Source organism: Eptesicus fuscus, chromosome 18 (assembly GCF_027574615.1).
Source record: "Eptesicus fuscus isolate TK198812 chromosome 18, DD_ASM_mEF_20220401, whole genome shotgun sequence".
Taxonomy (NCBI): Eukaryota; Metazoa; Chordata; class Mammalia; order Chiroptera; family Vespertilionidae; genus Eptesicus; species Eptesicus fuscus.
The window spans coordinates 347,865-362,496 of record NC_072490.1 but is presented as its reverse complement, the minus strand read 5'-3'; the positions used below and the strand labels follow the sequence as shown (position 1 = coordinate 362,496).

General features: G+C 67.9%; 1 protein-coding gene across 2 annotated transcripts in view; it reads right to left on the bottom strand.

Annotated features, from left to right (window-relative positions):
* The window catches only part of NBEAL2 (neurobeachin like 2), a 28,193-nt gene that overhangs the window by 10,285 nt on the left and 3,276 nt on the right, over positions 1-14,632 (bottom strand). Inside the window, exons 2-26 of one of the 2 annotated variants that reach the window (XM_054729926.1) lie at positions 10,870-10,958; positions 10,672-10,800; positions 10,493-10,574; positions 10,271-10,410; positions 10,058-10,140; positions 8,352-8,437; positions 7,974-8,256; positions 7,754-7,860; positions 7,163-7,243; positions 5,752-5,835; positions 5,271-5,369; positions 4,293-4,894; positions 4,080-4,212; positions 3,848-3,964; positions 3,367-3,688; positions 3,073-3,155; positions 2,887-2,979; positions 2,496-2,670; positions 2,231-2,364; positions 1,522-1,681; positions 1,216-1,318; positions 894-1,047; positions 640-798; positions 373-532; positions 107-192 (exon numbers count right to left, since the gene is read on the bottom strand). In XM_054729926.1, the coding sequence (XP_054585901.1) occupies positions 107-192; positions 373-532; positions 640-798; positions 894-1,047; positions 1,216-1,318; positions 1,522-1,681; positions 2,231-2,364; positions 2,496-2,670; positions 2,887-2,979; positions 3,073-3,155; positions 3,367-3,688; positions 3,848-3,964; positions 4,080-4,212; positions 4,293-4,894; positions 5,271-5,369; positions 5,752-5,835; positions 7,163-7,243; positions 7,754-7,860; positions 7,974-8,256; positions 8,352-8,437; positions 10,058-10,140; positions 10,271-10,410; positions 10,493-10,574; positions 10,672-10,800; positions 10,870-10,958 (3,744 nt within the window). Of the gene's footprint in view, positions 1-106; positions 193-372; positions 533-639; positions 799-893; positions 1,048-1,215; positions 1,319-1,521; positions 1,682-2,230; positions 2,365-2,495; positions 2,671-2,886; positions 2,980-3,072; positions 3,156-3,366; positions 3,689-3,847; positions 3,965-4,079; positions 4,213-4,292; positions 4,895-5,270; positions 5,370-5,751; positions 5,836-7,162; positions 7,244-7,753; positions 7,861-7,973; positions 8,257-8,351; positions 8,438-10,057; positions 10,141-10,270; positions 10,411-10,492; positions 10,575-10,671; positions 10,801-10,869; positions 10,959-11,531; positions 11,562-14,632 lie in introns of those variants that run through there. The other variant, XM_054729927.1, reaches the window with a different exon arrangement.

Sequence of the window (14,632 nt, the reverse complement as noted above, 5' to 3'; positions counted from 1 at the left end):
CCGGCCCGGCCCGGAGCCTTTCTGGGGAGACTCCAGGACCCCTCACTGCCGCAGACAAAGTGAGCCCTCAGGGCGGACCCCCCAAAGCTTCACCGCCCACACTCACCTTACGACAGATGTCCAGGCGGACGCTGAGGTCGGCCTTGAGGGACAGCTGCACCACGGCCATCAGGTCTGAGAGGCTCAGGCAGTCTGGGAGGAGGGCCAGAGGGGACTGAGAGCTTGACCCTGACCCTGACCCTGACCCTAATCCTCCCCTGCTGGCTCAGCCTCGGCCCCTGCACCAACTCCTGCCCTCTTCCCACCTGCCCTGATCCTGGAGCCATGTCACCCCTCCACGTGGCCTGCCCTTTGACCCCAGCCAGGTGGTACCTGTGCCCAGGAACAGCCTGTAGAGGCCCTGGCAGAGCTGGAGGGAGACCACCCCCTCCGGCAGGCAGGCGACAAGCCCCTGGAGGCCACCCTCTCGGAGCCGAAGCCGCTGGCGGCTGTGCTCGGGCAGGTGCTCACTCTGCTGCAGTCTGCGCAGGACCTGGGCACCACAGGGAGGAAGTCACCGCGGAGGGGAAGTCCCACGAGCTCCCTGGGCCTCAGGCAGTGGCCACGGCGGGGGATGCCGGGGTGGGGGAGGGCGGGTACCTTGCAGACGCGCTCCGGCAGCTGGGGCAGGGACCACGGTCGCACCAGCAGCGCCAGCAGCACCTCCAGGTTTCCCGGCTCCAGCAGGAAGCCAGCCACGAGCTCCTGGGCAGGTGAGCCCTGCAGCAGGGCCAGCAGCAGGTTCAGGGCGCCCAGCACCTGGGGGGTACACAGGCTCACGCTGGGCAGGGCCTCCCCACGTGGCCCGCCCCCGCCCCTCTCCCAGGCCGCCCCGTCACCAGCCTCCAGCCTACCTGGCCGGCATCCCCGGCCGCTGCCAGGAAGCTCAGCACCACCTGCAGGTCCTCGGCCAGGGAGCTCCGGGTCAGGAGCTCCTGAACCAGCTCCAGGAGTGAGGTCTGCACCGCGCGCAGCTCGTCGGCCGCTAGGGGGCACTCCCGCTGTGAGCTGCACAGGTAGGTCCTCCCTCACCACCCAGGGCCAGGGGAGCACGAGGGACACAGAGGAGAGAGAGCAGGGAGGGTGGGCAGTGAGCTGGGGGGACTGGACCACCCGGCCCCCAAGGCCAGAGGCCGCGGGGTCAGCCCCTGGCGACCTGCCCCTCACCAGCCTCACCTGTAGTGGGTGTGCAGGGCGTCGAGGATGAACTGGACCCCGTACTTCTTCTGCAGCTTCTGTCTGTGCTTGCGGACGACGCTGGCCATGTACTGGGCGTGGCCTGAGCGGGCATCGCAGAGGGATCAGGCCCCAGGCCGAGCCGGGCCCTTTCCCATCCTCCTACCCGACACTCCCAGCGCGGGTCGTGTCCCCTCAGACACCCCAGGGCCGGCCTGTCCCTTCAGCGCAGGGACACGCGGAGCTTCTGAGACTCCCCACCGTGGCCGGCCTGGCGGCGTCCCTCCGCCCGAGGCTCACACCTACCGAGGCGCACCGCGAAGTCGCTGAGGGCCCAGAGGTGGAAGTTGAAGAGCAAGTGGTGGTAGAGTGGGTACAGGAGGGGCCCGCTGCCCTCGGCGGCCACCTGCTCCATCAGCAGCTGGGCAGCCATGAGCACGTTCATGTCCATGGCCCCGCTGGGCACCTGGAGCGGAGGAGGTGGAGTGAGATGCCCGGCCCTGCCCACCGCCCGTGCAGCCTCCCGGCTCCCGCTCTGCCCTGCACAGGCGGACGGACACCCGCGTCCTGCCTGCTCGGACCCCTCAGGGCCCCTCCAGGCTCTGCAGTGCCAGCCCCCAGCCTGCGGAGCAGTCCCCCGTCCCAGCCTGAGCTGGTGCTTCCCCCGGACCCTCAGCCACACCCTGCCCAGCCTTTCTTTTTTAAAAAAATATGATTGATTTCAGAGAGGAAGGGAGAGGGAGAGAGAGAAACATCCGTGATGAGGGAGAATCATGGATCGGCAGCCTCCTGCGCGCCCCACACTGGGGATCGAGCCTGTGCCCTGACCGGGAATCGGACCGTGACCCCCTGGTTCCTAGGTCGATGCTCAACCCCTGAGCCTCACCGGCCGGGCCTGCCCAGCCTTTCAAGGCCCCCCTCAAATGCCACCTCCCCCAGGAGGCGCTCCCTGACTAATGGCCTCTTGGTCCCCCGACCCCGACAGGGCAGCCCCTCGCCGGCCCCACAGGCCCACCTTGCGCAGGAGCGCCCCGAGGATGGCGGGGCCCTGGCACTGCACCAGGCTCTCCTGGTTCACAGGGTGGCCCTGCAGGAAGTTCCGCAGCATCAGCAGGAAGGCCGCCACTGCGTTCCTCTCCATCCGCTCCTCTGTGGCCCCAGGAAGGGGACAGATGTGGGTCAAGGGCCTGCCAGTGGCCACAGCAACTCGGGCCCTCCAGCCCCCCCGCCCCCTGCCCGCCCACATTCCCACCCCTCGGCCGGGCACCCGGGATGCATACCTGGGGACTTGCCCAGGGGGAGGGCCAGGCCCTGGGTGTTGTGGCTAGAGGTCAGCTCGGGCCCCACGAGGTCATGCGTCTCAGCTGGACCTGCCTCGGCCTCTAGGGGCTGGGCAGCCACTCGCTCCAGGAGGGGCAGCAGGGCACCCATGCCTCCCACACAGCTCACCACATCCTGGGGGCGGGCGGCCGTGAGAGGCAGTTCCCGGCCCTGCCCTGGCCCTGCCCCCCATCATGTCTGTTCTGGGCGCTTGGGCCAGGCAAGCTTTGCTCTCGATCCCAGGCCTCCTAAAGGCCTCCCAGGGCCCCGGGCCTCTCCCCAGCCCACCCTGTACACACACGTGCCCACGCTCACGCTTTCTGCACGCGTCGCCCACATGTGCACACACACCTTCACGTCCCAGGTCTCCACCCGGTGGCCCGTCAGGCGGCCATCCAGCCCGTGCCCAGGGGACAGGTCCAGGCAGATGTTGTTCTGACAGGCCTGCGGGCGGGCGGGCGGGCAGAGTCAGGTGGGGGGCGGCCGGCGGTGGGGTGCCGGGGAGGTACCGGGGTTGAGCCCACTGCCCCCCGGTACCTGAGGGGAGTAATGGAGGAGCAGCTTGGCGCCGAGTTCGTGCAGGTCGCCCTCGGGCTTGAAGGGTGCTGTCTCGTTGGGCCCTGCGGGTGGGCAGGGCCTTCAGACTGGGGCCCCCCCGGCCAAGCCCCATCCAGAGCCCTGACCAGAGCCCTTCCAGGGATGCCTTCTCCCCGGAGACCCTACTTTCCGGCCTGGGCACTCTAAGACTCCAGCCACCCTGACTGGGGACCCTGGGGGGCGGGGGGCCGGGGGCCGGGGCGGGGGCCGGGCCGGGAGGGGTGGGCTGCGTACCCAGGCTGCACAGGGCCTGCAGGCCTGCCGCGGGCAGGGCTTCGTGGAAGATGGCCACGGCCCCCAGCTCGCCCTCCAGGGAGGTGGGGCTGCCCCAGCGCGTGTCCTGGGTGCCTGCAAGGGTGGAGCTGATGCTGCCCTCCTGCGGAGGGGCCCCCAGCCCAGCCCCCCAGCCCAGCCCCGCGGTCGCCGGGACCGACTGGGAGCGGGTGAGGGAGGGGTGCGTGGGAGCCAGGGCGGCGGGGACCGCGGGCGCCGGCAGCCCCGTGGTGGTGGTCGTCGTGCGGTGGCCAGCGGAGCCGATGCAGCAGGAAGAGAAGGGCTGTGGGGCCGGGGGGTGGGGGGGTGGGGGGCAGTCAGCTCACAGCCAAGCCTGGGTCCACCTACATCCAGCTCTGCACAGTGGCCCCCAGGGCTGCACAGACCCCACCCTGCCCAGGTCCCCCCGACACCCAAGCCCCCCAAACCCTGCCCGGCGCACCTCGGTGAGGGAGGGGCAGCGGAGGGGCGCCGTCTTGACCAGATGGCCATCCTTGTAGACATGCACCAGGTTCTGGCTGAAGAGCCAGCCGGGCACGTGGACGACGGCCACGCAGTGCTGGGACAGAAGCACGGCGTCAGGCTGTGGGCGGGGGCTTGGGGACCCCCTGCCGGCCGCACGAGGATGCTCCCCCCGCCGCCCCCCCCCCTGACACACAAGGATGGAGGCTCACCCAGGCAGAGTCGGCAAAGGACACCTCCGGCAAGCTCAGCGTCAGGTACTCCTTCCTGGTGCACACAGCCACCACCAGGGTCCCGGCCGCCGTGAAGAAGGCCTCGAACCCTGAGCCACTGCTGGTGAAGAAGCTGGGGACAGGCCGAGCCAGTTAGGCCTGCTGGTCCTCCGTGCGCCCTGGCACTCGGCCCGGTCCCTGGCACGCACCCACCTGTACAGCTGCTTTCGCTGGAGACGCCGGGCCGGGGCCGGGGCCGGGGCGGCAGCCAGTGGGTGCAGGCAGAGCCAGGCGTGGAAGGTGAAGCCGGTCCCCGGCCAGCGCTGCACCGGGGGCACCATGATGCCCGCCATGCTGGGCGTGAGGTCGAAGTAGTGCAGGGCTCGCGCAGGGCCCCGGTGCCGGGCCATGCCTGACAGCGCGCGGATGACGGCGCCCGCGTGGCGGGCGCTCCCGGCCCCGGCCCCTCCCGGCCCCGAGTCCAGCCCCGGTGGCGGGCGGAGCAGGCGACGCAGCTCCGGGGGCCTCAGAGACACGCGGCCCAGGGCCTGCAGCAGCGCCAGCAGCTGCTCCCGGCAGCGGGTCCCCAGGGCCACGCCCGTGCCGAGCGTCCCCAGCAGGCAGCCCACCAGCCCGGCCTGCACGCAGGTGGCGCGGCTGGCGGGGCAGCTGTCGCAGAGCCTCCGCAGGCGCTGGGCCAGGAAGAGCTGCAGCTCGGCCGTGGGCAGCGCCGGCAGCCAGCGCGTCAGCACCAGCACCGGCTGCTCGTTGCGGACGGGCGGCGGCGGGCACGTGCTGTGGTCGCCCTCCACAGCCTGTCGGGGGAGAGAGGTCCTAGCTCCTGGGCACCTGGCGCGGAGCAGGTAACCTGCCACCCGCGGGGCTTCCTCGCTCCGCGCACTCGCCCCAAACCGCCCCCTTCAGCTCCCGGGCTGTGTCCGAGGCTCAGTCCCGACGACAGTCCTCCAACCCCTGGACCGCCCTCTGACCCGCGGCTCAGTCTGGTCGGCCTAAAGCCCAGGAGAATCCTGGAACTTGCTAACATGCAGCGGCTTCAGACCCCAGCGACCCCGACACGTGGTCAGCCACAGTCACAGGATGTGCTGGCCCTGGTCACAGCCCCCCAGGTGGAGAGCGGCCCTCCCCGGAGGCCCCGCCTCAGTCCTGGCTCCGGGCCCGCTGCACCCTCACCATGTTGAGCAGCTCCTGCAGCAGCCGGTGGGTGGGGGGGCCGTGGCTCTGCAGAACCTCGTGCAGGTGAGGGTAGCCGATGCGTTCCTTGAACACCTCCTGTGGGTGGGGGGCCGGGGGCACGAACATGGATGTGGGCCCAGGACAGCTCACCCCCACGGAAACCCTGTCGGAGGCGGCAGTGCCCAGGGCTCCCTCACCTGGGGCTGCCTCTGGGCCACAAGCTCGCAGGGCCGGGGCTGCGAGGGATACGGGGGGGGGGGGGTGGTCCACAGGAGGCTGCAGATGGGGTCAGCCCACGCGTCCATCCCCCAAGCAGCCCCGACCCAGGACACCAGCTCCAGGGCCCACTGATGACCTGCCCGCCCAGGGCCCTGAGTGGCACCTCTCTGGCTCCCCTGCTCTGACAGCCTCCCCCGGGCCAGCTCGGGGCCTGGGGTGAGTTTCCCTCCCGCCCACAGCCCTCTGCGGGTGGCCTCACCTTGGCCGAGGGGGAGCCACTCATGACGCAGGTCAGCACCTTGACCACGTGGACGGCGATGGCGTCGGTGTCCTGGTCCAGCACCTGGGGCGGGGGAGGGGCAGTCAGGAGAGGCGGGAGCCGGGCACCACAGCTGGCAGCGGGCACTGCAGTAAGAGGGGTGCAGGGCCAGGAGCAGGTGCCCAGGGCGGTGGCTGAGCGGGCTGGGGGCTCTGGGAGCATGGCAGCCCCGTCTGGCACCAGGCCCTCCACTCCTCGCCCGAACTGCTGTGCCTCATCCGGACCCCAGGGCCCTCTCTGAGCAGCTTGGCAAGAGCCACTCTGACGAAGAGGCCAGGGAGGCGCCAAGGCTGGGGAGGGCTCTCTCGCCACACCCCTCCGTCTGGGGGGCTTATGGGCCGCCGCCCACCCGCCCCCGCCCACGCCAGACACACGCGTGCAGGCAGGCCAGCAAGTGCCCACCACCCAGGATGATTGACAGGGGCCGGGGAATGGAGGGGCGATCATCACAGAACGTCAGAACCAGAAGAACCTTCGAGACCTTGGAGTGTGCCCCTGGCCCTTGCCCACCAGATCCAGGTGGCGACACTGAGGCTCACCCGCTGACCCCGAGAGCCCGAGGCATGCTGCTCACTCCCCTGCCCTAGCCTGAGGGGCGGGGCAGGAGGGCTCGGGGACGTGGTCAGCAGGTGCTAGGGGTGTTTGGCTCCATGGGCCCAGCTCTGCCTGATCCTCCTGGTGACCCGGACCACCTTCTGACCCTCTGCGGGCTGTTTCCTCATCTATAACCGGGGGCCTCGCCGAGGAATGGACATGCAGGCTCTCAGAATGCAGCCGAGGGCCACAGACCCGGGAGGGGCCTGGCGGCTGGAGCCCAGGCCCTGAGCCACCAGAGAGAGGGTGCCCCACGTGGAGCCCCTGATACCCTGAGCTTCCCGGCCCCCGCAGGCGAGGCGGGGGCACCTCAGGAGGGCGTGGGAGGAGGGGGACTCCCAGGGGCCTTTCTAGAGCAGGTGCAAGGCTCCACGGAAAGAAGTGGCCCCACGCGGGGGACCCCCCTTCCCGGGAACGACTGCAGGCCAATCCCTGCATATCTATCGGCTGTTTCCCTTCTGGGAAATGGGTGTAGGTGGTTGAGTTTCGAAGGTTCCCTCCGGCTTGGCACAGCCAAACCCCAGCGCCCAAAAGCAAGACTAGGCAGGACACAGGTCACCCCTGCCCTGACCCCTTAGACAGGGACGTGTGGGAAGTAGGTGAGACAGCCTGGGACACCCAACCCCGCTGCCAGGCCACGCCAGGCCTCCCACCTGTCCGCTCAGCCCCCTGCAGAGGGCAGGGGGGGCTCCAAGGAGCCCAGGGGGTGGGTGCCCAGGGAGGCGAGTGCCTGAGCGGGTCAGCCCCAGGGCGGTACCTTCTGGACATCGGGCTCGGTCAGTAACCGGGTAGCCAGGTCACTGTCCCCCTCAGGGGGCGCCCGGGCCTGCAGGTATAGCTGTGGGGAAGGGGAGGCACAGGGTGGAGGAGGCAGAGGAGAGAGGAGGGAGGCGCAGGGTTAGAGCAGGGCCGGTGGCAGCTGCCAGGGCTTGCCCTAGAGGGAAGGACTCGCCCTGAGCCCAGGCTGAGTGCCCCCCCAGGCCCTAGAGAAGGGGAGGGAAGCTGAGCCCCATGCCCTGCTCAGAGGGATGGTCGGTCGGGCGGCTACATGGACAGGAGCAGGCACTGCATCCAAACCGCTGAGCCGTCCTCCTGCCCCGGACCTGGGGCTGGGGAAAGGGAAAACGGGGGGTGGGGGTGGGAGGGGGCAGGGCAGCTCCTGTCCTTCCACAGCACCCCCTCCTGTGGGCACAGAGCCATCCTGGGCCGCAGGCCCCCCACTGCCCTGTAGGCACCACACCAACACGTCCCTCGGGCCTGTGCGGCCCAGGTGTGCGCAGTAGCATCTGGACACCCACACGCGGCCCCCCTCCGGCTCCCGGCCCTGCCCCCCGCCCGGCCCGCCCACCTTGCTGTTCTGGATGAGGCGGATGAGGTGTTCGAAGCAGTTGTTGCTGAGGAAGGTGGCCTGCAGCACTGGCCGGTCCTCGCAGGCCAGCATCCTGGGGATGGCGTCTGTGGAGGGGTCAGGGGTCAGCCTGCCCACCCCCCCCAGCAGCACCCACGGCAGCCTTAGGCCGTCCTCCCCGCCCTGCCCAGGCCGCCTCCCGGGCCCGGCCCGTGCCCACCCAGCATGCTGACGCGCAGGCTGACGAGGGCCTCTTCGGGGCCTGGGCTTGGCCCGGCCGGCCAGTCAGCGTTCAGGACGCGGAAGTAGCCCTCGAGCAGGGTGTGGAGCTCTGGACCTCGGTGGGGCGTGCGGCTGGCATGCAGGGCGTGGACCGCGCCCACCAGCGCCTCCAGCGCCAGCGCCACGAGGCGGGAGTCCTGGGCCGGCCCGCGGCCCCAGCCCTGCACCACTCCCAGCAGGCCCTGCACAGAGCCGGCGCTCAAGGCCAGCTGCCCGTTCTCCTGCGGGGAGGGACGGAGACGGGCAATGGGCAAGGGCTCCTCCAGGGACGACCCCGAGACAGCCACCCTCCGGCCACGGGGTCCGCCCGGCCTACCTTCCCTCCTGCCAGGACGGCCCCGAAGAGGTGGATGAGACGCAGCAGCAGTGCGGGGGGCAAGCGCTCTGCCTCCTGCAGGCTCTCTGGATGGGGGGCGGGGTGGGGGGAGCAGGAAGGTCACTGAGCTTGCAGGGCTGGGCGTCTTCGGGTCTACAAACAGGTGGGACCCGGGGGTAGGGGTGGGGGCTGAGGGAGGAGACCTGGTTCTGAGCTGAGGGGTCTTAAAAGCCATGGTTCTCCACCAAGGGGCCTTCGGGGGACACAGCCCTCTTTGGGGAGCTCGAAAAGGAGCAGGGCCCTGAGCGCCGAGCCAGCCCCCTAGGCCCTGAGCCCCTGTGTGCGCACCCCTCCCGCTTCCCCATGGACACCCAGCTTTTAGTCCCTCAGATGCAAATCTCCTGGTCCCTCTGCCCTGACGGTTGGTGCTTACCCCAGCGACCTGCTTGGGGGATGGGGGGTGCCTGTGTCTAGCATATAGATGCCCTCACCCCACCCCCACCCCTGCCCCGGCCCTGCTGGGACTTCTAGGGGCTTTCACAGCGTTGGATGGACAGGATGCCAGGCCACAGACCGAAACCCAGAGAGCAGTAAGGCGCAGCCTGGGTCACACCTGTTTGTAGACCCCGAAGGGGGTCTGACTCAGGTGGGATGGGGTGGGAGGTCTAGGGGGGGCAGGGCTTTAGAGGTGAGGCCTGGAGCGCAGGTGGCCCGTGCAGGGAGAGGAATCTGGGCAAAGACCTGGAGGCGGCTGCCTATTGCCTTCTAGGAACGAGAGGACAGGACCTGGCTGGGGTGCAGGGAGCAAGCGGGGCTGGGGAGGAAGGCCGTGGGGGAGCAGGGCTTGATCCTGAGGGTGTCAGGCCTCGTTGGCAGGGACTTTGTTCTGCTCTGAGGCGAGCACTCGGGCAGGGATGGAGGCAGGGAGCCCCCGGGGTGTCTTCCCTCCTGGAGCTGCGTCCCGGCTCCAGGCCCAGGCCAGCAGCTCCAGGGGCTTCCAGAGACAAGGACACACCTTCTTTTTTTAATCCCACCCGAGGACATTTCCCATTGGGTTTAGAGAGCGTGGAAGAGAGAGGGAGAGACAGAGAGAAACATCGCTGTGAGAGAAACACATCGATGGGTTGCCTCCTGCACGAGCCCCGACCAGGGCCCACCTAAAGCACTGGCCAGTCTCCCTCTGATGACAGGAGAAGGGACCCAGGAGAAGGGGGTCTCCAGGGAGAGCAGGTGGCCATTCTGGGGGTCAGCTCCTCCAGGAGGGAGGGAGGAGGAAGTGGAGGTACAGCTAGTGTGCACATTGTCCTGAGGAGGGTGGCAAGCAGGTGGAGGCTACAGGGACAAAGGGATTGGACCAGGGATGGTTTCAAGGTGGTCCAGGTCAGAGTGGGGTACAAGTGGTTGGGGGGGACCCAGGGCCTGGGAGGGGCGGGGGAAGGGAAATTAGCGCCCCCGCCTGATGCCAGGCCTTCTCTTCAGCCCAGAAATTACTCCCTTCGCCCAGGCTTGCCCTCTCTCTCCTCTCGGCCCTCAGCCCTCAGATGGGCAGGGCTCCCCCCTCCCCCTCCCCCTCCCCCTCCCCCACCAGACAAGGCCAAGCGGGTCCTGTCCAGTGTAAGGGGTAGGAACTGCGGGAAGGCGGTCTGGCTTGGGGGCGGGGCCAAGCAGGGAGGGGCGGGGCCAATTGGACAGGGGCGGGGCCTGACCTGCGAAGAAGGCCCCAAATTCAGCAGGCAGAGCCGCAGGAGGGAACTTGCGTTTGCTCTTCTCCTTGGCACCGACCACTTCCCTGGGGGGGCGATGGGGGGCAGGGGGCCGGGTGAGCTGGGCACTTCACCCTCCTGGGTCAGTCACCGCCCTCCGGCCAGGACACAGCCCCTCTCCCACCCCTCGGGTCCTGGGGGCGGGGGCGCCCTCACCCGCGGTGCCGGCGCCGCCAGGTCTGGTAGGGGTCAAAGAGGCCCTCACAGAGGAGGAGGGCGTGCAGGGCCACCTCCTCCAGCTCCGGCTCGGGGCCCCGGCCCGAGGGGCCCTCCGGGGGCGGGGAGCGCCCCTTCAGCTGCGGGTGTGGAGAGAAGGGGGAAGGGGTCAGCTGGGCGGCGGTACCCCCTGTCCCCGCCCCCCGGGGAGAGCCCACTCACCTTGGCCACCAACCGGGTCAGCAGTGCCAGGACGCGGGGCGCCAGCACCTGCCCCCAGCCGGCCTCCGCACTCTCCAGGTTCCTGGGGAGTGAAGGATGGGAGAGGCCACAGATGCACGGGTGCCCCGCCCCCATCGCGCCCCCCCCCCCCCCCCGCGGTCAGCACCACGGGGACCCACCTGCCCAGGATGACAAAGAGCTTGAGCAGCAGCAGGGTTTGCTCCAGGTCCCCCTGGTCCAGCTGCTCGGCCAGCACACGCAGCGCATCCAGCGGCAGCGGCGGCACGTCCGCACCTGCCTCCTCGGGCCTGCGGGGAGAGGGGTCACTGGGGCGCTGAGGACCCGAGGCCTCCCCCCTCCGTGAGAGCCGGCCTCACCTGCGTGGCTCCAGCGAGGACAGTGAGATGCTCTCCTCGAAGGCGCCCACATAGGCCTTCAGCCACTGCTGCAGGGAGCCCAGGTCCTTCTGCAGGTTTGGGGGGCAGGGGTGGGATTAGAAGGGGTGCAGTGGCCGTGGGGGGACAAAGGGATAGAGACAGAAGGGGAGAGTGAACGGAAGTGGGCACGGGGTAGAGGGAGCAGAGGTAGAGCCGAGGGGGTGGAGAAAGGGAGGGACGGAGACAGGTGGGGTGAGGGAGGCAGGAAGTCGGAAGGTCAGCATCAGAAGATGGCTGCACGTACTGACAACTCTCCCAGGCCTCCCCTCTGCTTTCCAGTCTCCTGTTCCCATCTCCCTAGCCTTTGGGGACCCAGGCAGGCCTGGCAGAGGCAGGGGAGGGGCCTAAGTGTGCGCATGCCTGGGGTACGGCCGTGGCCCACACCCACCAGCCAACCCTGACTCAAAGCCGTGGGCTGAGCCCTCGCCTGCCACCTTCTTCCAGCTCAGCAGCCACCACCTCCAGGAATCCTTCCTTGACTGCAGATGCCAGGGTGCACGTGCACTATCAGCCAAGCAGACCCCTGCACATGCACGTCCCACGCACATACAGGCAGGATGTCCTTCCTCGCCCTGGGAACCTCCGCCCACCCTGCTGGTTACCTGGACCCCAGGCCCCAGAGCCGGTTCCATGGGTAAAGGGGCAGCGGCTGAGCCCAAGTCTGGGTGCCGCCAGGGAACCTTGGGTGTGAACGGGAAACGTCCCCTCCCGGCCCCAGCCCGGGGCAGGAAGCGCAGAGTCACGGTGGGGGAGGAGGGCTGCTTCCTCCCGGCAGACCGCAGGGATGTGGGGCGGGGGTGGGGTGAGGGGACGGGGCACCCAGGGCCCAGCCAGAGAAGCTGTGAGGAACAGGGCCCAGCACCAGCGGTGGGGCCTGGAACACCAAGGGGCGGGGCACGCGGCTCTGGGTCAGGGCCCGAGGAGCTATGCCTGGGCCTAGAGGGCATGAGGTGGGGGCTGGCATCGGGGCAGGCCTATCGGCCCCGGTTCTGACCCCGACTGCTCCAGTGCCCTTCATCAAGGCATCCGGAGCTCCCTGACCTGGGTCCAGGGCCCCAGGGACTGTGTGGAGGACTCATCCGTCTGTTTTCCCCACCCCCTCCCGTGTCCTGGCCTCCGCACGGGCCCTGTGGTCTCTGCTCCGGGGACACAGCTGAGCTCTAAGCCAGTGGTCGCCAACCTTTCGGACCACCGGTCGGCGACCGCTGCTCTAAGCCGAGCGGGTCTTGCCCTCATCCTGCCTTCTCTCCCTCGTGCTGGCCCCACCTGGAGCTCCACCCCAACCAGCTGAGCGCTGAAGACCACTTTCTTTCCCGGGGCAGAGGGGATGGCAGGGGCCACCTGGAGAAGGACGAAGGGGCAAGAACGCAGCCCTCAGCTGCTCCCCGGGGGCCCCGGACCTCAACGCAGGGACGTCCAGAACTGCCTTTGCATGGATGGCTCATTTCTGCCACATGTGCGCCTCAGACCACACAGGCCAGGACGGAATAAACCCCAGGGAAGGGGCCCGACCCCAGCAGCCTGAGCCAGGCCCCTAAGAAACCCAGGCAGAGAAGGCCTCTGCCCCGTGGCTGGGCACCTTCAGCGTGCATTTTGTCCGAGCCTCAGTTTACCCTCTTATGCCTCAGTTTCCTGTGCCTCGGTTTACCCTCTTGTAAACTGAGGCAACTCGGAGCGGGGCTAGGGCCACCAAGGTGCAGGCCCACCCCCTGCGACTCCTTGCCAGGTGCCTCTGGTGACCTCTCCACCCTCTGCAGCAAGGACACCAAAATGCTCAACCCTGAGCCCCCAGTCAAGCCAGGATCTTAGACGGCGGGTGGGTGACTGGGGGTCCCAGAGGGAACGCCTCACCAGTTTGGCTGCACCTTGAGGATGCCAAAAGCCAGACCTTTGTTGTAGGCCAGGAGCACTCCTGCTGGCTAGCCAGCCAGCCCCAGCTGACCAGGTGACCCCTGCCTCCTGCCTCAGTGACCCCACAGATCCGGTTCTGCCTTCAAAGTTGTTCCAGCACCATCCCCCCTCCACGGATCCCCAACCCACCCTGTCGTCTCTCACCCAAAGTATGGGTCCCGGAAGCCCAACCTGGACCATGTCCCCCCACTTCGACCAGAAGGTAAAGGCCCAACGGATGACCCAGTCCACACAGGGCCTGCTTCTTTAAAAAAAAAAAATTTTTTTTTGTTAATCCTCACCCGAGAATATTTTCCCATTGACTTTTAGAGAGAGTGGAAGGGAAGGGGAAGAGACAGAGAGAGGAACATCGGATGTGAGAGAAACACATCGATTGGTTGTCTTCTGAACACGCCCCGACCAGGCTGGGGCCCTAGACCAGAATCGAACCCAGGACCCATCAGAACCCATCAGTCTGCAGGCCGCTGCGCTACCCACTGAGCAACACCATACAGGGCGCCCTGGATGCCTAGCCCAAGGACATCACTGTCCCCCCCAGGCCCGCACGTGCTTTGCTCTCCATATTTCCTCTGTCTCAGTGCTCCCTGCCGGAGCCAGGGCCCTTCCCCAGACCCACCCCATCTGGTGCTGCAGTGGCTGGGGCTGGGGCTGTGCTTCACTAGTCAAGGCTCTCCCAGCAGCACGTGGCCAGGTCAGTGGGAGCTCACCCCAAATCCAGGGCTGTGAGCTTTTTCATATAGATACTGACTTCAGAGAGGAAGGGAGGGGGAGGGAGAGAGAGACGCATCAATGATGAGAGAGAATCATGGATGGGTTGCCTCTTGCACGGCCCACACTGGGGATCGAGCCCACAATGCAGGCATGTGCCCCGACCGGGAATCGAACCGTGACCTCCTGGTTCATAGGTCGATGCTCAACCACTGAGCCATGCGGGCCAGGCCAGGGGTGTGAGCTTTCTAGGGCAACACTTGTCTTCTCCCCGCCCCCTTCCATGAGTGACAGAGGAGTGTCAGACCTCGGCTCACAGGCAGAGCCACGGTCTCCTGGCCCCTCTCTGCTGGCTGGCCCAGGCAGGGGAGCCGGAACATCTTGGTGGGCCAGGAGAGAGCTGGGCGCAGGGGAGGGAGAGAAGATCCGAGCTCCACAGCGGTGACTCCTCCCATCACAGCCGCCTGAGTGGTAGTGAGCACCATCTCCTGGGAGAGGCAGGCAGGTATGGGACAGGCCTGAGCAGGGCGACCTCTTTGGGGACAGGGGGCCTCCCCCCTCAGCATCGGGAGGGGAATGGCAAGGCCAGGCTGGAAGTGGCCCTGACTACACCAGGACTGGAGGTCAGACTTGCAGGACCAAGAAATGAAGCAGGAAGATGGGGGCTTTGCCAGGGGCAGGGACCTGGAGCAGAGTGGTCCCAGGGCCCTGGGGGTGGGGCCAGTTTTCCCCCTTTACTTGGGGAGGGGATCTTGAAAGGGGTGGACCTGCTGGTCTCCACCCGGGGCTTAATCTCACCCTTGTCCTATCACCATGGAAACCAGGAATTTCCTTCCAGGGTCCCCAGAGTAACAGACCCTGTTTCCATGGGGAACCCACAATTCCACATCAGCTCCCCAGTTGCCATAACAACCCCAGGGATTACCAGCCCCTGGGCTCTGCTACTCTCCCCAACACCTCAGCCCCGCCCCCTTCGGTTGCCTTGGCAACGGAGGACGGTAAACCGAGGCACAGCAAAGCATAGGACCCAGCTAAGGTCCCAGAGGGGGCAGAGGACCTCGCCAGGTTTCCATGAGGTCGCCAG